Source organism: Apostichopus japonicus, chromosome 18, assembly GCF_037975245.1.
Source record: "Apostichopus japonicus isolate 1M-3 chromosome 18, ASM3797524v1, whole genome shotgun sequence".
Classification (NCBI taxonomy): domain Eukaryota; kingdom Metazoa; phylum Echinodermata; class Holothuroidea; order Aspidochirotida; family Stichopodidae; genus Apostichopus; species Apostichopus japonicus.
Window position 1 is genome coordinate 16,250,999 of NC_092578.1, and position 26,272 is coordinate 16,277,270.

The 26,272-nt window shown below is 38.2% G+C and overlaps 2 protein-coding genes across 2 annotated transcripts; one reads left to right on the plus strand and one right to left on the minus strand.

Annotated features, from left to right (window-relative positions):
- Positions 1–160: 160 nt before the first annotated feature.
- LOC139958863 (2-hydroxyacyl-CoA lyase 1-like) lies at positions 161–25,296 on the plus strand. The gene is made up of 16 exons (XM_071956263.1): positions 161–799; positions 1,731–1,835; positions 2,826–2,866; positions 3,764–3,844; positions 5,653–5,803; positions 6,456–6,550; positions 7,111–7,223; positions 8,250–8,385; positions 17,715–17,820; positions 18,922–19,011; positions 19,480–19,641; positions 20,812–20,912; positions 21,405–21,563; positions 21,741–21,848; positions 22,665–22,854; positions 23,676–25,296. Exons 1-16 carry the CDS (start codon positions 740–742, stop codon positions 23,709–23,711), a joined length of 1,734 nt encoding a protein of 577 aa, XP_071812364.1. The 5' UTR covers positions 161–739; the 3' UTR covers positions 23,712–25,296.
- On the minus strand, positions 9,401–16,147 carry LOC139958864 (uncharacterized). The gene is made up of 5 exons (XM_071956265.1): positions 16,025–16,147; positions 14,544–14,705; positions 13,073–13,216; positions 11,960–12,010; positions 9,401–11,198 (listed from the first exon to the last, which is right to left on the minus strand). The coding sequence occupies exons 2-5, from the start codon at positions 14,673–14,675 to the stop codon at positions 10,191–10,193; spliced, it is 1,335 nt and encodes a 444-aa protein (XP_071812366.1). The 5' UTR covers positions 14,676–14,705; positions 16,025–16,147; the 3' UTR covers positions 9,401–10,190.
- Positions 25,297–26,272: the final 976 nt, after the last annotated feature.

Below are 26,272 nucleotides of genomic sequence, written 5' to 3' on the forward strand. Positions count from 1 at the left end.
AATTTCCCCCAAAGTGCAACAACTACATGTAAAGGGGATCACGGGTAATTCCCGGTTACAAGTTCTCTGTCCCAGTATTCATGCATGCTGAGCGAAATTCTAAACTGTCTGTGCATGAATCAGCTGATCATTAGAAGAATTCGTATCTCATGTCTATCACTTTAGACTAACCTAAAATTAGCATTAGAAATTATGAAATAAACACCGCCAACTGAGCTGCACTTTTTTGAAGCATATTTACTTCTCTTCTGTGGAACAAACAAGCAACATCAAAGTCCAGCTGAGTACTTCTTACCAGTACCACTGACTGAAATTGAGAACAGAATAAGGCCTAACTGTAGTGTAACTGTTAGGCTTAAAATAAATTCGTGTTGCACGTGTATTTATTTGCGTTTTCAGCTAATTGCGTCTTCTTCCTAATTAGTGCGAACAGTTTTTTGTTTACTATGCAGACTGTTGTTCGTTACGTTAGCCTTTAGAGTTTAGACCCTGTTAAAAGACCTAATAGATACCACTTGATACTCAGTTGATCACATGTCAACTTACAATAGTTGGAAGCCTGTTCGGCCTAGTCACACATATGTAATTACACAGTTATCTGACGCTGCACTGCAAGTAATGATATTAGTGGTTCTATTTACCTGGCAGAAATAGGCCACAGAGTTTGTTGGAATTTGTAAGCACATACCAAACAGGTAACCTGAAACAGTTTAAAGAACAAGACATCTGCAGTTTAACCATGGCAGACGACAGTGATATTGCTGGAGCAAATGTTATTGCTGATGCATTGAAGGAACAGGTTAGTTGTTCAACTAGTACAACATTGCGGCAAGGGTGCAGATCTCATACCATAAATTTGAGAGTTATTGGCACGTACTACTGAGGCTATAGAAGCATACCCTTTTGTATACAGATATTAGTGAACTACAATTTTTTTATAAATCTAAAAACTTACAAACTTGTTTATTATGAGATCTATGGATGGAAGCTTCCTATAGGGATGGGGAGAAATGACAATTAAGGAAAATTATAGATTTCTTATTGTGAATAAATGCAGTTTAATTGGTTTGTATAAATGATTAAAGGTCTGCATTATTGGCTCCAATTATAGCATGCTATAGCTGAGAAAGTTTTGTGACTATGTAATCGACCTGCCACAGTCTTAAATCCACCTCAGGCTCTAAGATTAGCCTGAGTAGCTTCTTACCACCATTAGGCTCTTTGTGTAAACATTGGGTGGAAATATGTTCATGTCTACAGTGTAGTTAATCATACAATGTTCCCACAAAGACCCTCATGCAAGAAACAATATGTGGCAGGCTTTTGCAGACTAAAAATAGGTAAAAAGAGGTAATTTTACGATTATGTAATCTCAAGAAACTTTTCCATGATAGCGTGCTATAATTGGGGTCTATACAGCAGACCTTTAAGCCTCATCTGAGGACAATTTTCCATATAAATGAGAAAGTACTAATGCCTTCTATATTTGCATGTATGCCTGTACAAATTTTGTATCCTATGTTGAGAAATATGAACCCTTGCATGTAGATGTTCTGCCATCAAGCTGGGTCCGTTGTGTGTATATGTTGCAGCTTCAAATTTTGGCCGTTGATGAGCTGTGCTCCAACAGAGGAAGTAATGTGAGTTCTATATCATGATGCAAGTAATAAAGTTTTCAAATGTTATTACTCAAAACAATGCAGAATAGACACTCTCTTTTTTTCTTTCAGGGAGTAGAGTATGTATTTGGAATCGTTGGCTTCCCTGTGGTAGAAATTGCCATAGCACTGCAATCAGCTGGTATCAAGTACATCGGGATGAGAAATGAACAAGCGGTAATTATCTTCTCAGTATAATTGCACATCGCATGCATGGGGAAATGAATCTACTGGACTATAGTATATTCATATTTGATTGAAGGTGGAACAGGCGCGTAGCCAGAAATTTGCCAAGGGAGGGGCGAAACTGTAGATTCGGCATTGCAAACTATCTAAGCGTAGCGCCACCATGGTTGGCGAGAAGGGTACAAGAAAATTTTGGCTGAAAATGCCTCCCAGATCGCTGGAAATGGCACTTCCCAGGCCTTGTAAGTTGCATCTAAGCATTTTCTTTTTTGAAAATACTAGCGATATCATAAAAACATTTAAAAAAAATATTAAAAATATGCTCAAGGGGGGGCGGCTGCCCCTTCGCCCCCCCCTTGGCTACGCGCCTGAGGTGGGATTAATAGAGGGGATCTTGAGTTAAATATCTGCTTTATTTGCTCCAATATAGTAGGCTATAGCTAGGAAAAGTGTTGCGATTATGTAATAGACCTGCCACGGTCGTAAATCCACCTTAGGCTCTAAGATTAGCCTGCATAGCCTCTTAACACAATTAGGCTTTTTGTGTAAACACTGCATTGAAAGATGTTCATGTCTACAGTGTAGTTAATCATACAGCGTTCACACAAAGAACCTCATACAAGTAAAAATATGTGGCAGGCTTTGCAGACTAATTGGTAAAAAGAGATCATTTTATGACTAAGGCATCGCAAGAAACTTTGCCATGGTAGCGTGCTATAGTTGGGGTCTAAACAGCAGACCATTACTAAAATGTTTGCATCAATTTTTTTTTTTTATGTTTTCGACATCTTTAGGCTCCTTGTGGTGGTAAAGAGATTGTGAAGCTGTCACAGCATTAAGAATTTCCTCAGCATTTGAAAACATGAATGTGTTACTTTAATGATCCTGTTATGCCTAATTCCTACAATGTACCATATAACATGTAGATGACTGATACATACTTTGCTTTAACACACTGTATATTGTCTTTTGTTTCTACAGGCATGTTATGCTGCTGGAGCAGTAGGATACCTTACTGGCAGGTGTGTTAATATCTTCATTTCCTCCTTTTCACATTCAGATTTTAAATACTAAATTCAAAACGATCACAGTCCCACACATACTTTAGTGAACGGCGATATTTGTAGCTGCAAAGTTACTTATATAGCCCTCCTATGTTTGCTGCCATTGCAATACCCAACCTTCCAACCTCAACGCATCCCCCCCCCCCACCAGTCACCCACAGATAATAACAAAAAATTAGTTATAATAAAATGGCAAAAGTTGAGGGTGGTGGGTAAGCAGATTTGTTTTCCCATTTGGCCTAGTTAGATGCCTGACTTGTCCATAAAAAATTGGCACAAAGACATGAGATGAAGACAGATTACATAGCAAACCAATATAATTTTTGCTGCATGTTGAGGGAATTTATGAATTTTCCTTTTGCTACTAGGTTGTCCATGTTGATTTGTCATGTAGCCCCTCATTGATCAGTTCTTAATCTTGGAGGTTCCTCCATCCTCTTAATTTTAAGAAGTTGCTGGAACTCTGTTTTTGTGTTTTGAAAAGAAAGTAATATGCAAATTGCAAGGTATTATCATTAATAGAGCATTCATCAGTTATATGTATAACACATTCAACGCCTGCTCCTGTCCGTCCCACCCCACTGCTAAAGGCAGCTAAATATGTAAAACCTTGATTGAAATATTTACTGCTGACAGTAGTAATCAAATAGGGGGGGGGGGATTATTTCTTTTAGTTAAACAATTTTACAAGAATGATGGAAATCACTTTTTGAATTACTTTTAAGTCTTTCATATAGTAATAATAATAAACTATTTCATTAGAAAACATTCTATATTTACAATCTTCTCTGTGAACTAGCTGTAGGATTTAATATATAAATACTTGTGAATTTCACTTTTCAATTTTTCTCTAAGACCTGGAGTCTGTTTGGTGGTTTCTGGTCCTGGAATGTTACACACCATAGGAGGATTGGCAAATGCAAACCTCAATGCTTGGTAATTATTTTCCATTGTTATTTAAGAGGGACAAGGAGCCAAGAGGGTGGTAATACTTTTTAATGGGGGGCTTAAGAAGGAAGAGAACAAGTAGAACGATAAACAACCAAGTATCCAATTTTAAATGACTGGTAATAGGAATACTTCATTTTTGATGAAGCCTCTTGAGTCGTATATATTAATATTCAGTAGGGCAATAGACAGGACTGTTCCAGTTCAATCATGTCACTAATTAATGCGACAAGGCATAAGTACTGGAAAGTTGCTTTCAGATCAACTTTCTGTTGAAAATATGATCTCATATTGGATGCCAAGCATTAAATGGCTAAATTCTGTTGAAATGTTTTGCTTTTTTTTTTTTTATGTTTCCAAGATACATACATTGGATATTTTGATAAATCTGGGGAAACTCATTAAATATGTGCATACTATGAAGTAGTCTGTTTCGCTCATTCAAATTTCTTAATTCAGCCCTTAAAACATTGACCCCTAATTACAAGCCACGTATACCATTCGAACAATGTGATATTCCTCATTTCAAAGAAGACAATAAAATATTTCAAAAAAATTGCCTTAGGCCACAAACCTGTGTTCAGTGTCCTTGAAACAAAGGTTGTGAGAGCAAACAAATAATATAACAAAAAATTAGGCAGTCACTCCCTTTTACATCATCAATGTGCATTAATTAGCTACTAATGTTTATTCATAAAATAAAACTAGAAGTAAGGAAAGACTTGTAAAATGGTCAATCTTTGATAGATTTTGATGGGAGTTGCAGCTATTTTCATGATTTCTAATGCCTATAAGAGTGCTTAGGACAATGTTGTTCCCTGTAGGTGTCTGTAGACCTTGAATACCTCAGTGGGGGAAGTAGTTGGATGGTTGCAGCCAACAGTTTCATATGTTTGACCCAAATTTGATGATATAGCATATTTGGTGGCAATATAACATCATTTTGTACAACACTACAGTACTGTGCAGTTTTTGGTTCCTTGCTAAAAGCAAAGGAACCTATGTATTCAGGTTGGCGTGTGTGTATGTGTGTGTGTGTGTGACGCTGTAGCTTGTATGCACAATAACTCAACAAGGGAATGACCGATCATTACCATACTTATAGTGGGTGGGTGGCCCATAGTGAGTAGATGAACCCTATTGATTTTGGTGCTCATATCATGAATATTAATGGGGTCAAACGTGAAAAACTCCAAATTGCAATAACTTGGCTACTATTAGTCGGAATTTCGTCAAACTTGGTATGATGATATTGGTAGATAGTCTTCACACACTGATGTGTGTTGCAAGTGATATCATGCATATTTATGAGGGGACGGGCTTAGCAATATTTCAGTATGAAAAGTTTGTATGCACGATAACTCAACAAGGGAATGATCGATCATTACCATACTTAGTGGGTGGGTGGCCCATAGTAAGTAGACGAACCCTATTGATTTTGGTGCTCATATCATGAATATTAATGAGGTCACGGGGTCAAACGTGAAAAACTCCAAATTGCAATAACTTGGCTACTATTAGTCGGAATTTCGTCAAACTTGGTATGATGATATTGGCAGATAGCCTATACACATGCTGTATGTTGCAATTGATATGATACAAATTTATGAGAGGGCAGGGCTTAGCATTACTTTGGTAACAAAAGTTTGTGTGCATGAATTGCTGTTGTTGTATCAGGGCTTTCTTAGAAATTTCCCTATGAATGGAACTAATGAACAGCAGCAAGGAACCATGAAATGTTTTCATTCTGGTTCCAAACTCAATCAAAATTTTTAAAAAGTTGATATTTTCTTCAGGCCTTGTCTAGTGATTGGCGGTTCCAGTGACTCCGATCAAGAAGGAATGGGTGCCTTCCAAGAATTCCCGCAAGTCGAAAGCGCACGTTTGTGCACAAAATTTACCGCCAGACCTAGCAGTATTGCACAGATTCCATTCTACATTGAAAAGGTAAAACAATTATGAATACTTAGTTCTTAGTTGACTGGTTTTCGAAATGTGTTCTATTTTATGTACAACAACATATTTATCAATGTGACAGGGGGAGTTGGGAAGGGGGCCGATGGGGGGGGCAAGCCTGACAGCTCCTGCAGGGTAGCAATAAAGCAAAATATAGCAGACTAGTGAATAGAGGAACTAGGATAGAGTAAAAGTAAAGAAAACAAGCAAATAGTTTCTCAGACTGGAAGCAAAAATAAATGACAGACATATAAAAGATACATATATATATATATATATATATTGTCAGCCAGAGGAGGGTATAGGGGGTTGGGTGGGGGGAAGAGTCATGAAGGAAAGGATATGGCAGCTGCAATCTTTAAGGCCATTTCCGAAGTCGGCAATATCTGTTGGTACTAACATTCAACAATGTCATCAAAGTTCTTAGTATGTAAAACACAAAATGTGAATAAAATAAAATGGACTTTATTGATCATTTGATGTATAGATATGTTAGAGTAAACAACGATGGACGTTTCAGCAGTTGTCTGTTGGTTCTGAATTACTGTACTTCATGTTGAGACTTTATGAAGATCAGAGATCTTCTGTCGTCTAACCCGAAAATGAAAATGTGTCAAACAAGCTTTGTTCATCTCTTTACCAGGCATTCAGAGTTAGTATGTATGGAAGACCAGGTGCCTGTTATCTTGACTTCCCCGGTGACATGATCAATGGTTCGGTATCAAACAACGACGTCAGGTAAATAATTCAGAACATCAACAATTTATTGATTTTTATTGGGAAGAACTATTATTACTATTTTAATCGAGTAGCCCACAGGAATAAAGAGGCTTCAAATATTTATATATTTTATTTTTCTCAATTCAAGTATTAAAGGAATTTACATCACAATACACCACCCTTCTCTTCAATTTGGTGTTAAAATTAGCAAATGATGATGAAGTAATTTCCAACACCCCATGTGTATAAACTGTCGTAATGGTTCATATGTTAAGATGTCAACATATAACCAAAGATGGATAATCAATGCAGTGACGTTGGTGCTAGCAGTTGAAAGTAGAAAGGCTCATTTGATATTTGCCGCAAGGGCAAAGATAACCCTCTCCCCCACCCCCACCGCTTCCACATCCCATTTATCTCCCTTCTTTGCCCCCTCCCTTGACTGTCAAGTAAAGTGTGAATAATATAATTTAGAGTTAACCAGTTCATAAAGTTTGAAAGAAAAATGAGGTTCAGTGCACATTTTTCTTTCAAAATGGCATAACAGTAAATCTCTCTTTCATCTGATCATTGAAAAGGTTCTTTCCAAAAGTCTGTGCTCCACCAAAGGTTCTTGCAGACCCTGATAGAATAACTGATGCAGCAAATCTCCTGATCAAAGCACAAAGACCACTAGTGATCATTGGCAAAGGTAACAGTATACGCTTACACATATGTGGACATGGAAAAATGACATAAACAGAAACAAGAAAATTATTTGATCTTAGTGCACGGGTGGTCACTTTGTCGGGATGTGATAGCGTCGGTTTTGAGGGTTGCAAAGAGGGTGGTAGAATATGGACACATCTGCCAGCCCACTGCTGACCAGGGCCTGGGTTTACTACTGACCTAGATCGACCCAGGTATAGGCCCTCTGAAAATCTACAAAAGCCAAATAAACAAAGGAATATAGTAGGCAGTGGCGGAGCTTCCATACGACGGGGGGGGGGGGGGGGGATGCCCCCCTGACGGACTCAAGTGGACTGCTGGCCCCCTTTTCAGCTTTTTACCACTTTTTACTTATTCGCGATTATTGACTTTTTTATTGCGCTCTCATCAACCTATTGACATTTGTCACATTTTGTTGGTGTAATTTTCTGACAAACTGCTCTAACGATGGTGTCTAATTTATCGGCACTTCCGTTGTACGAAACTTTTTCCAAGAACTGTACAGGGTTTTCGATCTATTTTTAGACATAACACCACGCGCAGTGGCTGAAATAGTAATTAACACCAAACTTTAAGTCGGCCTGCAGTGTACGTTATACGACGCTCCATAATCAGTGTGTTGGAAATGGTCATTTCCGGCGATCTAGGGAGTATCTGTAGTCAAAAAAATTCTGTACGCTCCGCGCCAACCTGTGGTGGCGCTCCGCTTAGATAGTGTTGAAAGCGCCACTACAGACCATTCTCGCCCCCCTGACCAATACCCCTAGCTCCACCACTGATAGTAGGGGAAAAGTGACCTATAAGATACGTCTATATACTCTATAATAGGTATATAATAATAGATAGAGACTGCGTAATGGGGAATACATGAAATTATTATACATGATTATATTATATTATTATCATTATCCCACTGAGACAATGTTATTTATTTACTGTAATGATCAATCATCACATTACAATGAAGGCTGTCCAATGTTTGACTCTATTTCACCATTCCATCCATCAGGAGCTGCATATGCCCATGCTGAAGATAGCATCAAGGATTTCATCGATCGATTCTCTCTGCCTTTTTTGCCAAGCCCGATGGGAAAGGGTGTGGTACCCGACGATGATCCACACTGTGTGAATGCTGCTCGATCAAGGTATGGTTCATCTTTATATATTGCCCGTTCTCTGCGTTAAAGCTGCCGGTTTGCATGTGAATGCCATCTAGGGTCATCCTATCTTATCTGAAGAAAGGATCATGAGTTAACATGCCCTGGGTGTGAGGGTTAAATTTGAGGGGGGGGCAGGGGTTTCCCTTTGTGGGAAACATTGATTTGAATGGTGCCTACATGAAATTGGTACCAGATGAAAGGAAGTTAAAAACCTACTTCTAGCATACAATTAAATTCCAAATTTTTTTGCTCGGGTTTGAGAAGATAATTTAGTAAATTACAGTTGCGAAAGGGTTTTCGATTATATTTATTAATGCTGATTTGTTAAACTCCTGATATTTAAATAAGTATTTAAATCCACTTGGAAACAAGTTTTCAACACAGGAAAGAGGGAGACATGTCCGTGGAAAGGTGAATGTGTGATTAACCCAAGGTTCACGCAAATGTGGGAGCACAACTTATATTGTGAGTTTCTCACAACATTAAGTCAGTAGTGCAAGAAGTTCGTTTGCTCTAAATTTCATAAATCTATTCAAGCGAAATGAAATTTCTTATTCTACGGTGGAGCGTAAACACCTGAGGTCACTTGTTAACTATACAGGTCATTATCTTTATAATTCACAACCCAGGGAGTGGGCTTCAAAACAGCAATCACAAATGCTACTTTAAGTTTATAGTACACTCTGCTGACCATAAAGTTCTTCCATTCATAATTATGTTTACCGTAGAGGGTATACATATCAGACTGCTCGTATGGTTACATTAGCAGCGTGACACAGCATCTGTGGTTTTAAGTATCATCCGTAAAATTTGTCTCCAAAATTTTAGCATGCCAAAAAGTGCTTCAAAAGGAAAAATTTTAACTGAATGTGTCCTGGACACCATCTGTTTGCAGTCAATCCAATATTGCAGTCACAGTAAATATCAAAATATTAGGTTTTTCTGCAAAAGGAAAATATCTTCTCACTTGCACCACATACCACAAAAGAGAACAAAATGCTTGTGAAGAATGAGACATTTATTTCGCTTGGAAACATGGCCAAAACGGAATGCTGTGTTGACGACAAGAAATCAAGAAAAGATGCCCTTTATAACAGATAATAGCAAAAGGAGAATACATTATACATAATGCATTTCTGACTTTACAATGAATTCTGATTTCAACACTTCATGAATTGCTATGATTACAAAAGGGTGGTGCAGTACTGTGAAAAAAAATTGTAAATAAACTTCCTGAGGTATTTTACAGTTCTTTGAATCTTTTCCCTCCTGTTCCCCCATCCTCGCCTTCCCCCCCCCCCTCCACTTCTACCTACTCAACCTCCTTGTTCCTAAAAACATAATGATTTGTTCCAAATTTGATCAACTTAAAGAATTGCTAAAACAGTACCTTCTTTTGGAACATTTCACCATCTAAAATATTAGTCATTAAAGAGTGTTAAATTTTAACAATAGCATAACTCATTATAGGTTAATACTTTGCAAAAGGTTCACAGTTGAATATTTGGAGTGACCATTATTTGACTTTTTTAGCATACTTGGAGGCCCTTCTCATTAACCTGTCTGTATTCTTTGCATGTATTTTTTCCTTCTGTTACTGTTACTTGTAATTCGCCTCTGAAGAAGATCCAGTTACGATGGAAATGTCAGGCCAACTTACTTTTATACGAGGAAGTTGTTGGTTTGCTTAATAACCACCTGAAGAGGGTTTGCATTGCAGGGTACATGGTATCTCAATATAACAAATCATCTATAAGTTTTTCACATTCTGTCGACATAAAAGACCCGGCTCATTCCTGAAAACTTTCCACTTTATTGAGTTTTATGCTGGCCGATGGCTGACCTGTCAAGTCGGGAACGACCTTCATTTTATTGTAGAGTGTTCGCTTTCTACGATTTCTGCAACAGTCGTTTATAGAACTGAGTAACCGTCTGTCGCCCTCGTGAGTCGTGCGGGCACCGGGGAACCGGTTTTCCACCTCGGCCAAGATGGCCGATAGAGTGTTATGGTTGAGTTTGTGGAAATGGATTCCGGTTTTAGCGACACCGATACCGCTCGTGTTGCCCTTCAGCATCTCCTCCGTCGTGAAAAGCTTACTGGCCAACCGGTACGAGAAACTGGTTGGTGTGGCCGTCTTAAGGATCATTTGATCCAGTTCGAGTTTTGAAATCTGAACTCCAAACTCCGGTCCGCCGACCAAGACCGAGGTTTGATTGTCGTCGACAAAGTGATAATTGTAGTGTTTGTTGAGGTTGGCGTAATGAGGATATGAGTGGAATTGGAACCCTCTCGAAACGGCCGTGCTTGTCGGGGTACTCTGGAACTCCTCCCCTTTACCCTCCTGGAAGGATTCGGGCATAGGCGGGTCCATCGTTATGGGCGACGTGGGGTACTGGGAGCACTCGTCTTTCTCGTCGCCCATCCCATCTTCGATCCCCGACGTCTGCGATACATCGACAGAGCTTGCGGGGCTGCCGACCACAGCCGGCCGCAGTCCGACCTGCGAGGGCACGTCCTCCATCTCGATGTAATCCACGGAAGGAGGCGGCAATCGCTCTCCGGCTGCCATATTTTTGAGAGTTTCCTTGATGATGATGAGTTCCTGTTGGAATGATACGTGCTGCTGTTTTATGACCCGTATTTCGTTGAGTATGGAATGGTTTAGCGAACAGATGGAGTTCATGACAGCTGTAACATCTTTGATGGCGCTGGTCTCCTTCTCTACCTTCTTCGGCTGGCCAGGATTGGATGAGGTCTCCGCTTTGACCTCTGCTTCCTCGGAGTAGTTATACCGTGCCTGCGGAAACGGAAAGGAAAAATAATAGAATAATAAAGAATAAAGAGTTAAAGGATGATGTGTGGGCATTTAATTTAATAACTTGTTTTGTAGTAGACCATTGAAAACATACTGTCTATTGTCAAAGGTTCGATTTTTTCTAATAACACGTTTCAGTTTTTGATAAATGACCCTGTCAAACGTGCGAGGGGAATCAGTGAACCTGACAGGACTACTTAATCTAATTTTTGGGTCAAGTTGCTCAGATGAACAAAACTCTCAATGGGAAAAAACAGAGGATTACCCCCCCTCCCCCCCACCTCAACCAACCTGTTAAATTTTGCAGGCACAATCCAGAAATACTTTGCCTTAAATCATTCTGCCTAACATCGTCCTTCAGATCCTATCCAGTGACAGATTAACACCCTCTGGTAGTACATACATGATTATCCCCCCCCCCCCCTCCCAACCGATCTTTTTTAATTTATCGGGCACAATGAAACAAATACAAAGTGGCATTGTCTTGCCTGGAGGCATTCACATAGGCCCCTTGACAATGTGGCTCCCTGAGCATTTGGTTCACCTGCCCAATTTGTAATGTTTCACATCTGCTAAATATAAAACGTACAGAAAAAAGTATCCAAGTCGGCTACATGGTTGCTACATGCCATACTGTTTATAAATTAAAATGGCAATCCAAAAGTTCCAACACATACAGAGCAAAGAAATAGGATTTTTATTCATGTTTCTGTTATTCGATTAAAAATGGCAAGATTTCAAACCTTTTTAGCGGGAGGAACGTCCTCTGTGTTTGATGATGAGCATCCACTGCCCTGCAAATGTGATAAATTACAAACTTTCATGTTCAAGACATAATTGAAATGGGATTATATTTATGAGACCCTCTCATCACACAAATGTCCACACTTCTCCAGTGGCCTCTCAAGAAATTATCATATTTGAATATATATTATAATTGCCTATAATACTGTTATCAGATAGATATCAGCTGATGACCATTTGTGGCAGATTCTGGCAGATTATGAGAATATCAACAGTCTCCAACAAAGAAAGAGATGAATATAAGTGGAATTGTGTTTTGTTGTCAAGATATCAACTTGCTTCTCAAAAAGTGAATATTTCCAAGAACTTTCATAGAAAATAGGTACTTTCCAAGTCCTATTATGGAAGTCTGTTACTCAAACTATAGCAAGTTAAAGTGAGAAATATTGAACAAGACAGTGAACAATGTTCACCATGATGGAAAAGAGGATGGGGTGAAACATTAAATATTCCTTGATAAAATCATGACAATGGATTTACCAATTGAGGTACACAATAAGACAATATGAAAATTAGTCCTTTGTATGTAAAAACTTTGTGGGGACGCTAAACATATGTTAATTCTGTATATATTACTGCTTTGCTTCCTCCTCTCCCTCTAAAGGGCATTGCTTTCAATATCTCTACCAATACAAGAAAATTCCTTTGTTTTAGAGGATTAGGCGTTGAATTTTATCATGAACTGCAAGATTACATAGTAGATACTATCTGAAAACACCTCAAATTAAAGATACAATTCTGTTCCGGAAGAATTAACTAAAGGCATATGTTGTTAAAATTACAACCATTAGGACGAAACTTCAAGCCAATATAACACATAAAATCAACAATTTGTTGAAAGTTTTTCAAGACCAAATATTCAAAACTTAGATGTTGAAATTGTTGGAATTTTATTATTGGATCTGTGTGTGTATTCAGAGGAGGGGCCTCTCAGGCCTCCTTCCCAGATGTGCCACTGGTTACAGGAACTCCTTGAAAAACTTGTGTATCATCCTGCATGAAACATGAAACATAACAGTTTGTTTTTTGTAAGTTCTTCCCCATAAACTCACCTGTGTGAAGGTTTTCTTCGGTTTAGCAAATGAGCTACAAAAGTTACCGAGGAGACCGACGATCATCTCATCTCCGAGAGCAATTGCCTCTCTCGGTGTTTTAGAGACTGACGATTCATCGGTATGGAGGGGATCTGGAAGAACCTGGAGGAGAAATAATATGTCATTATGAGAAAAATGTGATCAAAGAAGTTAGAATGGTGTAACCAAACATCCACATTTGTAACTAAATGATAACTGTTTTAGACCAGATTTAGGATGCAAGCAGAAGAAGCTTGATCAAGTCTTTTCATCTTTTGAAAAATCTGTCTAAGTCTTCATTTATTCAAATTTATTTGATTTAATGCCAAAGTAGATTAATGCATAGATCTGCAGGCTAAATTTTTAAACCTTGTCATTGTGCCTGATGTATTAATGTGTATACGGAAATTGATAATCACTGAAAACACAGATTTTCTAACACACATGCAAAGAGTTTATGATCGGTGCATTTATTTACTCATGTTTACATTGAGAGTTGCTTTATATTTCTCCAAAGTACTTGTTATGGAGCATTCTGTTTCAATATGGCAACACAACATGGGGTGAAACCATGTATACCTCTGTGGGGCGGAGGGGAGGCTTCAGCATGGGGTACAACCGTGTATACTTCTGTGGGGGCTTCAGTCTCACAGAATGAGATCAGGGAGATCGGCCGCCCCCCCTCCCCTGTGGCAGATTTTACAGAAAATCCTAGTGTACTGTACATTAAATAATATATTACATGTAAATGCAGGTATAACCTAAACAGTCAAATATTTTCCAACAATGTTTTCAAAAGTTGCAAAATATAGAACCATTTTTTCATCCTAGCACCTTCATTTTACCAAAGTTTTCTCACATATTGAACAATTATAAATCAATAAGAAAGTACTCCATTCTCACTTCGGTTTCTAGGCCAGCAAAACGAAAGCTTCCAGAAAGGAATGTAACTTGCAAAGCATTTTCCTCAAAACTTGTTAGATCTGACCCATTGAATTATTGCCAGACATAGATGAGTTTTAAATTAACATTCATTTCATTAGTAAGGAAAGCTTGTATTAAAAGAAAAGAAATATGCCTGTTGACTTTCAAACTTGTGGGAAGTTTTGCCAAGGGTGGATTGGCCTACCAGCCTACTGGATAGATCTAAGTTGGGCCCCTGGGTCTAAGGCAGCAAAGGCACTTGCAGGCTACCACAGATGCCTATTTCTCCTTGCTCGCAAAAGATGTTAATTTCATTTGAGGTGCCAAATGAGCCACTTGTTTCAAAACGACAGTGCTGCCGTTTGGATCACTGAGCCAGTTAGGATTTCTATCCCAGTTCACCCCTGACCTTTGAGACCATTATTTGATAATCTAGCATAATTTTTTTGGCTAAAATACAGATCAGCTTTGACTTATGTAGATCATGAGAGGTGAATGATGCATGAATCCATTTATGAGACTTTACCTCCACGACATCGCCTGGTTTAAAGTCTTGATCTTTTATCTGATGGCGACAGATGAGTTGGTACGTTCCATCGTAAGGGGAATCGTTTCCCTGGTAGAGGACACAAACAGGGTGATAGCCTGCCTTGGGCATGTTGAATATTCAGCAGTTGTAGATACTTCTCTGGCAAATCAAAAAGTAATCAAAATGGCATTTCTTTTTTTAGAGAAAGTCACAACAATATTTCTATTTCTGTGAACAATTTTAAGTTATTATTGTGCTACTTTTTTATGCTTGACAGTGGTATACTCAGGATAGGGAATAATTTATGTATTTTACCAACTCAAATGCAAATAAAATTGCCGAATTGCTGCACCTATGTAAATATGTGCAAAAAGTTTTCATATACACAAACCTTAGTATCATTTGCAGTTTCATAATTACAATGCAAAATCGGACACTGTAAGTCCCCTACAGGAATAGGGCCCAAGGAAGTAAGCTTGGAGAGAGACTACAGATTGAAAGCAAATGATAGCTTCAGATATAAAGAAGACTACAAACGTTTGGAAAAAGTATGAATTTTTCAGTTCTGAAGGAGCCCCAGCCAATCCCACCACCCCTAACCCCTGCACTTCCTACCCACACACCATGGTTAATATACTATGAATGTGTGATGAAGATTAGTGGGTCAAGATAGGGTTTATCCCAGTATGATGCTGGAAGAACGGTTTTATACCAGTTCTTTGTTCCCTCCCACTTTGGAATATCCCCACAGACAGCATGGAATGTGTAATATGGCAAATGTCTCTTTCTTTCCCTATCCCACACATTTTATTCTTTTCTTTTTCTGAAAAGGGGGGGGGGTGGTGGTGGTCTTGCATTGTTCCATCTCTCTTTTCTTTGAGTATGTGAACTTACGTCGCTTTGACATTTCCCATTTGTAATTTATCATGACATCACAAATACATTTGTGAAACAAATCAAATTCTAAACTATTTCATGACATTTTATCTAAGTAATGATCTATTTTTTAATATTATCTGTCATTTTTCAGATATAAAAAAAATATCACTTTAATTGTCTACTCATCCTTGATCTTAGACTCGAAGATTTGCAAATGTAAAAGCTTCGTATATGTATACACCACACAACACAAAAGTTCCATTCCGTTTTGTAATAAACAATAACAACCCCTTTCAATAATCGATCGTTCCAGAGTATTAATAGTCAAATCCTGTTTGCAGTGGATGACGTCACCGAGGACGTTTGACCTGCGGTTAGTAATGCAGGTTGGTTGTATGCGCGTATCGACGACAGATATCTTAGTAGGTACGGTACGGTACAAATACGTGCAAACTCTATGTAGGTAATCCTGCAACTGTGGGTCAGAATATGTGGTTACAATATGCATGTAATTTCAGAAAACGAGAGAGCTTTTTTAGACCCTAGTTCTTACGAAAGATAAATGTTACAAATTAAGTGAAGAAATCAAAGCAACATACCCACTCTGACGGCCTGTATACGATAATTAAGAAGAAGACGAATTCTGAACCGGGTCGGCGTGTATTGTCAGCTCTGTTGCGGAAATGATTCGGTTTGAGTGTAAATGGCAGTTTTATCATTACGTATGCGAAGTGAGTTGGTTTTGTCATGGGTAAATGATTCACGTGGTCGCGTGATGCATAAGGAAATAGGGTCAAAGATGATTGTGCGTTTTAAGCGGTTCGTAACAGTATTGGCGGTTATTGGTTGCAAGTTGGACTGTCCAGAAATTTATCGACGTGCAGACATATATAAATAATAGCACAAACGACATCTCAGCATGATATGCTGGTGTAACCCACTGTTCTGTCTTGCAGAGTGACTCAAATTAAGGGTCGTGCGTATAGCAGCCGAGCTGGCTAAAATGGTGCAATGTAAGTCAGTAAATAGATTGGCCAGTGTGTTAATCTTTTCACGCTCTTTGTTCATTAAATAACATTAAATTTTGATACCAACAGAAGTAGCATATTCAACAGGTAGGCTTCTTGCTTGCCGTCGAACTGAACTATATGGCTACCATATTTCTTTCGTTCAAAAGTGAGACACTGCGTCCCAGTCCTGTTAAGAAACTTTTAAACAGGGTTACATAAAATTTCCCGCCAAATTTGTGGGCAAGTGTGCATGCAGTCATCAATCATATTTTTTGTTGAAAAATGATTACGTCATGTTACCGAACGGTCACGTATAATAATAATGCGAACAACTTGTACACTTTATAGTTTGCGTATCGTAAAAACAGTGCAAGAACGTGACAATCCATATTAATCGGGACAATCCCCATTAATAGGGACGTATGGTAGCGTACATATGCAAACCCGTAGAACATCAACCTAACCAAGGAAGAGGAACAGTTTGACCCAACAAACTTATAAATCCCCGACGACAATTTTTAATGAGGCTTTGTAACAGCCCCTGAATGAGTAGTAATAATAATAGCGGATCTATAAATAGTATAACACGCCTTGAGCGGTGGGACTAAAACCGCAAATAAACGGTTCACGACCAACAATTAAAGAGATAAACAACGACAAATCTACGGACATGGGAATGCTTTCTGACGAGATAAAAAAAAACTTTTGAAGCATTCAAGGGGGGTATTTCTTGAGTGAAAAATCTGTATATTTCAGGGCTCCTTTCGGATGACCGCACGGTAGGCGGCCTCTTTTTGGGTTTACTCACGTACGCAATACATTAGTATTGAAACAAAAATGGTATCCGATCGCACGCGTGCGGTATTACCGGGGATCGCTTGCCTTGATACATGAGAACTGTTTGGATTAAAACCGCAAAAAGTATAGCGATGTATTCAAAATAAAAGTTGAGGTTACGAGTTCAAAGCCTTCCACACAGCTGTCCTCATTCTCACCCCTCCCCGCTTTTCCAACTCTCCCCGCCTTTCCAACTCCCCCCCCCCCCCGAAATTACTTGTCGCGCCGAAACCATATTGCAAGATGTTATTTTCAGGGTTGTTTTTCGTAGGCCTATACATCGATGACAAATCCTATTCACTTTGAAAAATGTCCACGTCTATGCTAGACTACCAAATCTGTAGCGGTTTTTATTATTTCCAGCACAACAGCGACAGGAAAGGAGGTTATTAATTATTAGGTTAATCGTAAATATGTATTTCTATTTCTATTTATTCCGCAGAGCCCTACTGCAGGCAGATGTCGTTCTTCTACTCGGCAGTAGATTAAATTGGATTCTCCATTTTGGTCTTCCACCACGATTTGCTCCTGATGTTAAATTCATTCAGGTAAGCGGCATTATAGTCAGTGAGAATGAGGAATTTGCCTAAGGATTGAAATAAGTATACATGATATGCAAAGGTGGTAGAGAAGAAGGAAACGATAGCAGATGAATATAACCGTATGGGAACCCACAGGTACGAAGTGGAGAGTTGTTAGCTGCTTGACTGAGAGGATAGATGGTTGATGTGTTGGAGAGTGGGGTGTAGGGTTGGGAGGGCTAAAGGAGCAGGGGAGGGAGTAGGTGAGGGATAGGAGCAGGAGAGGGAGAAGTGGTTGGGAGGGAAGAGTGGTTGGGAGGAGGCGAGTCTGTAGAGGTAAGGGTAAGAGAGGAAGGGGTTTCGGAGGAAGGGAAGGAGTGGAAAGGGGAGATGGGGCTGAGGAAGAAGGGTAGGGGATTAACAGGTTAGGGGAGAAGGGGCTGCAAAGAAGTGGGGGAGGGGTTGGGGAGATGGGGTAGGGGAGATGGGGTGGGGAGAAGGGATTGGGAAAGAAGAGTTTGGGAAAGAGTGGTAGAGAAGAGGATGGAGAGGGTAGGCAGAGTAGGGGTAAAAGGAGTAGGGGTAAGGGAGGAAAGTAGGTGGAAGGGGTATGATTAAAGGAGCAGACTGTGATATAAGAGGTGCTGAGGGACAAAGAGTGAAGAGAGATAAGAAAGAGATTTATGGAAGACACAAGATGGAAACCGTTATAGGTGAAGAAGAAAAAGTGAAGGATAAAGGAGAGGATGACTGTAGGAGATCATGTGTAGGGATTTGGAGAGCAGAGGAAGGCTGTCAGAAATGTTGAAGGGACACACATATTTTCAAATGCTGTGGCTAATTAGTACTGCGTCTGTACCCAGTGATTCAACAATGGGTAGCTCACGGAACATCTTCAAAGTCTTTAAATGTTCAAGGAAAATAGAGATATGGTTTTGGTGAAGGACCAGCAATATTACCTTGTGTGGAAAACAAAGCAAAGTGGACATTTTATCTTGTTAGATGTTGAATGTTAATACTAAAATGATTTATTTCATTTCTAATGATAGACATAGTCATTCATATTGTGGGTTTGTTTTACCCTTACAGTGGAAGATTTGATCTCATTTTTTTCTTTTACCTATCTAGATTGATATCTGCCCAGAAGAACTCGGTACCAACATTGGCTCAGAACGAACCATTGGTGTAGCAGGCCACTTAGACGCAGCTGTGCAACAGGTTTCGGAATTTGATACTTATGAGACTTACATAATTTTGTTTATATTTCCATTTTCCAAGTGGATAGAATAATGATATTGAATTAATGTGAGACATTTTGGAATGGGAGTGTCAGGTACAAGATACAGACCTTACCCTGGGGACTGAGGATGTTTCAGGCTAGGAAACCCATAAATCACAGCTTTGAGCATTTCAAAGTTTTGTGAGAAAAGCAAAACTGGAAAGCAAACTCAAAATGTTGCAGTTTTGAGTGTTTGTTGGCCCCAGCAAAAAAATTACCAATATTGTATTCTCCGGGTATAATGCCTCAACCAAAATTTCTTGAACTTTTCACATTTTCTCTATTTCATCAGATGTATGATTCTAGAAGCTAAATCCAACCTTAATCCTGGGATTATATTTCATTGTGTTGATCCTGATTTTACTTGCTAGATTTATTTACATATTTTTTATTTTTTTTATTTTTAGCTCACTACGCAGCTCAACACTTTCCACAGAGGATGGAAATATCCAAGTAGGACTCTTTGGTGGCAGACATTGACAGACAAAATTTCTGAGAATAAGAAGAAGAGCATCGCACTCTCCCGAGATCCATCCATACCTATGAATTATTACGTCGCATTGGGCAAAGTGAGAAAGAATTTCTTCATATTGAATATTCATGTATACCTATTTGATATTTCTGCTGTGTAAAGAAAAACAGAACATCCTTATGAAAGCTTAAAGAATTGGCTTTTCTGTGGCACTATAATGTTAAAGCATTTTTCATGTCAGTTTCAAGAATTAGCTACAATAAAGGGTTCAATCATTTGCAAACATATAAACTTCCCATAGATTGAGATGTTCTTTTTTTAGTTTTTTTTTTAGATTAGACCAATTATATATAGGCCAAATGCATATTGCATAAGAAGTGGAGAGATTTGTTCATGTAATGTAAAATATATGTTGAATGGTGCCATGAAATTGTGGAAAAGTTTGAAATGCTGAAACTCAGCCAAATAGTGTATAGTTTATAGATTATTTCTAGAATAAACGAGTCACTTGAAACTAGTTAGATAGTTTTCAAATATCCCACTTTACCAGGGATCGTCTGTCAAAGGTGTGCTTTGATGTCATGGACAGCTATTGCGATAGTGAAACCGTTTACTACCAGGCCAGTGAAGCCAAAGTAGTACTTGTCCCACCGACATGAATTCAGCTGTTAATAATTTTCCCTGCAGTACAATAAAAGATTTTTGGTCTAACATTGCAACTTTCTGTTGAAAGAACTGACACACATCAAAGTCACTTTAAGCAAGTATATTACATTTGTGGGAGAAACTACCTCACTCCTCACTTACCTGTCTCCCCATAAAACTATAATTTTCACTCTAAATTGTTTAGGATAATCTCAAAACCTTTTATCACTTTCACAATCTAGTTACCCATCACTTCCCAGTCTAACGTCCCTCTCTTTATCCTGTTATAGAAAATTTGTCTATCGAGCCTGTTTCCTTCAGATTTTCTTGATCTCTTTATATCTAGTATATTAACAGGCTAACATTAAGAAATGTTTGTAACCTAGTGCTTGAGTGTGTAGGGAAGATTGTGTACTACATAGCAACTGTTCACATTGAGTTAGTTTAACTGAAAGGAAAATCTTCTTAACTTCTTCATTGGCATAGGATTTATAAAATGATTAATAATTTTTCTTTAACACATACACTTCTGATCTGATAAAAGAAAACTCTGCTTTGGGGCATTTTTATGTATGTTGGTGTCTGTCGTATAATTTTTTTATTTTTTTATTCTTCGTCACAGATTCAATCGATGATTCCAAAGGACAGTATTATTGTCAGTGAGGGCGCTAACACTATGGATATTGGTAGAACAATACTATTAAACCACAGTGCCAGACATAGGTAAATACAAGTTTTGTCCAAATTGGCAGTATGATTGATGTGAGATGTCACTGCGTCGTCAACAGAAATAGCTGTTTGCAATGCATTTTTCCTGCATTTGCAGTCCAACTCAGGCTTACCATCTCTTCTCAGATATAGAATAAAAAAAACATATTCTTGTCTTTCACTGACTCAAATTTTGGTAAAATATGAGGAAAATTAAAGGGTGTTGCAGATGAGACATCAAGGTGTCTTACTTTATGGTTAATATTTGCTAGGTCTTCAAGTATTCCAAAAGAGAATTATTTGTCTTTTGTTTTTCCTCATCAAAATGGTTTTTCAAACGAAGTGAAACAGACAGCTGTCTTTGTCTATATATTAAGTTCTGACTATCTGTGCAGTATAATGTTAAAAATGTTAACCAACCCCCCCCCTCACCCCCACATTCTGCATTGATACCATGGGTGGTTCACCAAGGGATTAGATTGTCCCACAATTTATCTTCCTTCACAGACTAGACGCGGGTACCTTTGGCACCATGGGAGTCGGGATTGGTTTTGCAATAGCTGCTGCCCTCTATGCCAAGGAACACTGCCCCGAGAAGCGGGTAGTCTGTGTTGAAGGCGACAGTGCTTTCGGATTCTCAGGAATGGAGTTGGAAACAATCTGCAGGTTGGTGAAAATGCAAATTTTTTGTTTCCTGTTCAATGCTGAAATACACTTTTTCTTCAAGATATCATGTTATTAAAATTGCTTGGATGAAAAGTTGTTGGAGTATAAAAAAAGGTTGTCAATAGCAAATGCAAAAGACTGCTTAGATGGTGTAATCTTTTGATTCTTTCATTTCAGATATAAGTTACCAATCCTTATGATTATCATCAACAATAACGGGATTCAGTTTGGCCTAGAGAGAGAGATCTGGAATGATTTGAAAAAATCCGATGATCTACCAGCGATGTGAGTAACATTGTGAAGGATAAAAGCGCATGTAGTGGTTAATATGTTGATTATGATATAGTGTTTATATGATGGTTATAAACAACGAGATTCATGCTGATGTGGAGGGAGTTCTTTTTCTCTCTTTTTTTTTAGAAATATCTACTAAAATGGAACATTTGTTGTAAAACAGCATCTACAGTTTATGAGAATTAAAGAAAACAATTCCCATATGTCGAACCATGCATCAAGTGGTTGATTACCCTTTGACCTTATGTAATTATTCAGATTATTCATTTTTTTTATATTTAGCTTTTATAAATTTGTGAAAATAATTTCTTTGATGCAGACTGATTTGTATGTGTTATCTTATGTACGCATCTATCATTGTGATTGGCCGGTAGTATAGTATTTTGTCACCCCCTGTTGAAGTTTGGCACTTTCTCTCCGTGCTAGGTAGTAGAAATTAACTTTATTTAACCCACTCTGTTGTAATCAGACCACTGACATAATAGACACAACAAATCTTGTATGGCTTTTGAACTGTTCTTTTTCTGATTTGTTGTTCTGTGCTTGCTACGCCACCAAGAAGCCATCGAAAAATCCCTTACCCAAGACAACCAACACACCTCCATGCTTATAAACTTCAAACTATACCCCTGAAATAGTCCAAACGTTATGGAATGTTTTGACATTTCTGCATCAGACAACCTCTAAATCCGAAACCAATTAAAAAACGGTTTCACTTGTAGAACATTTAAAGTGAGTGTCCATTCTCTAATTTTATGCGAATTTATGAATCCTGACTGATATAGTCTACTTTCTGATCCTGATCAGGCTTCCACCCAACGCCTTATCACCAGACGCTAAGTACGAAAAGGTGATGGAAGCCTTTGGGGGGCATGGATATTACGTGGAGACGCCCTCACAGTTGGAGCAGGTCTTGGAGAAGTCTCTCACTATTCATGCCAATGAGCCAGTCCTCATAAATGTTGCAGTGAGCTCAGTGGCAGGCAGGAAACAACAGGCAAGTCGTCCATATTTCAAAGTTCGCAAGTTTTGTTTTGTTTGGTGAGACAGGATTTCTAGAAAAGGAAAACTCCTTATTTGTTTTGATGTAGTTTGGACATCGACAGGTAGGTTGTGAGGAATATGTCCCACATAGGCAATTGAATTTGCTGTTCAAAGAATATAACACATGCGCAGTACAGAAAAATCTAGGTACAGTTTCAAACCAACAAGAAAGGGTAAAATCACTTAAGGTTTTTTTTTGTTTGTTAGTTTCCTTTAAAAAATAAACAGGATTGTATATTTTGGCTTCTCAGCTTTTTTGTTTGTAAATTTAATTTGTAGCATTGGTTGGTCCATGAAGGCATTGCCCCAACATCTGGTCAGATTTCTTGTTTAATACTGGAATGGGTTGTCACTCCACTTTAATACCTGGATCTTATATTTGCTTAAAGGCATTGAAGACTTGCCCCAAATGGCGTGCCGCCCTCTGCAAAAAGTTAACTTTCCGTTGCTTGCAAGTGAATTTTTTTTCTGGTCGCTACAAATTGCAGACAGTAATAAATCGTGATACCTTGTTATCTTTAGCTGGACCTGAGCTATCCATTGCTGCTATGTACACTGTGTTGTGGGTATTGACCGTAGCTGTATGTATTGACCGTACACTAGTGTCTAATTACCGACAGTAGCAAGCTGTGTGTGTATTTTCTGGGATCGATGGTGGTGTCTAACACTTCTGTTACACCTCATTCGAAACTAGGTCAGATTACCAGCATGAGACGTTTCTTTGTGTCTTCACTCCCTTTAATCTGAAATTTCTTTTATTTTTTCACTTTACAGGAATTTGACTGGTTGACAAGAACTAGCAAACTGTGATGGACAAATGACGCCAAGCTGTCACCTTTATATCATATTTTTTTCTTTTCTTGGGGGCAGGGTGCAGGGGGGTGAGGGAGATTATTTCTTGATTTTGTAGTATTTTTATATAATTGTTAAAACAAATGAAGACTTTTCTACACAGGTTGTCCTTTTGATTGAACAAGAGATAAACAGACTTTTGCAGAAGTATGATGGATTATGTTGTTGTCTATTGTTTTAGTACTGTGCAATAAGAATATCTTTATCATTAATTGAAGTACCCCATCAGCCAATCTAAGATAAGTGAGGAACCTATTATCAGATGAAATGTAAGCATATCGTGTGATATACATATATATATTAATTGTTCATATCTTGATCAAATTCTTTTGTTTTTTTCGATATATTTTTTCTCTTTCTTTTTGGAGTGAGAGATTTCAGTTGTTCTTTTCTTTTGTTTTATACTCAATATGTAATAATTGTATTGAAAATAATTCTACTCATGCTGCTCAAAAGAGGCGATTTTTCTTTTGTAAAACTATTTAGTCAAAACTTAGGTATTGCATTAAGAGAAGTCTCTTATGCTTGTATGCTGGTTTGATTGACTTTGTAAGAATAATTTCAAATACATTCCCCACCCCTCCCCCTCCCCCCAATTCACCCATATATTTACTTGGTCCTTATTCATATCCAGCAACAGTAAAAAAAATCACTCTGAAATTATCTTTATTTTTATACAAGTTTAATACAAAAATTCTGTTCAGAAAAATTCTTGCCTGATTTTGGTGTTTCACTAACGTATGCAGTAATGAAATTTTCTGGTTGAGAAGATTTTCCAAGTGCAAAATCAGTTCAGGGTTGGTCTTCAAAACAAACATGATAAGATTTCTATAATATCTTTAATGACCTAAATTTTAATCCCAAAAGAAGCAAAAGAAAATAGTTAAAGTTCTTTGTCAAATGTTGGCCCCAAATTCTAACAAGCTAAAAAAGTCCTCTCCTGATGGTTCTGAATCATGAGATAATTACCACACGGTGAGTAGTGGTGAAAATAAAATAAATTGTCTTGGTAGGGAGGAGAGGGGCGGTGGAACAACATTCAAGATGGTAGTAAAATGTTTGTTGGAGTTAGTGCATAGGTGACCCGTTATTTGATTGTTCTAGCATATTTGGGGCCAACATTGATGATCCTTAACGTTTATGACCCCAAATATATATTTATATTAATATATATATATATAAATATATATATATATATAGAAATATATATATATAATATATATATATATAAAGGCCTATCTATATTTAATTGAAATTGCAGTGAGTTGGAAAATCCAGAACAGTGACAAAACTTCCAGCCTCGACTGGGATTCGAACCCGGGCCTCACGATTTATATGCGGACACCCTGATATAAATAGATGTGTATGTGTTCTTTGTTTCCTATTGCCAATACAGGACTGCCTTATATAGTACGCTTCCACAGTATCATCTACTAGACTAAATGTTGGCATTTTGCGTTGATTGAATCTCGAACAATGAATGTACCTATTATCATATGTCACATCGATCTCAGTACTATACAATAAAGCATTAAACGAGAAATGTTTACGTTTTATTCTTACTTGACCCTTTGTCGTAGGAAGATTAATGCCCAGAGGATCAGATAGGTTTTTCTGAAAGATTTGGCTTAAGTGGTTTTTCCCCTTCAGGCTGTTGATTATAAGTCCCATTATTCTTCGAAGTTTGGGCCCCTCGACTTTTCAAATTCGATATTGCGATATTTAAACTCGAATTTTTGACATCGAAACTCGAAATGTCCGTAATAAACCATCGTAAGAAAGTAACGGATCGTCTCCAAACACAAGCCTCATAAAAATTATTCTCACTAGGACGTTCTGAAAATGGCTTTAGGCAACACACTATACAGAGTAACAGGTGAACTATTCATGTTTATGAAATATAAATTCCCTTCCGAAGTTCCGAAAAGTTTGTCCTATATATTACGAATTCAGAGATATCGACAAATTGATTCTAAAACGGCATATTAATTGTATCGCTACTGATCGTCCATAGCTGTGTGCTGCATCATTGTGGTCAGTTCCGGGCGATTTACATGCAATCCATGCGGAAAAGGCCAGTCGGTAGCCGAACAGCCCTCTACAGGCTGCAGCTACCGCTCTGGCCGCTAACCAGGAGGAGGTGACGGGCGCGGCCACCCACATTTTGAGAAAATCTCAAAAGAGGGCCCTTTCATCAATTACAAATGCCCCTCTGTTTATAAAAGAGAGTTGAAGATACCCCCTTGTTCCCACACACACCGAGTTCCTTTAATTATTCAACTGTCTGTAAGAAATATGTAAAATATTTGTTGAAAATACTTTATCTCTGAAAATGTTTTAATATACGGTGCCACAAAAACATATATATAAACAGAAATGAGGGGGGCATCCACACGTTGCGAATCAGTCGCCGGGTACATCTCTGATGTAATATTCCCATGTTAACATGCTGTTGAAGCAATCGATGTAAGTTAACATTTATTATAACTATTTTGTTGGCACAAGGCAGAGACCCCCAA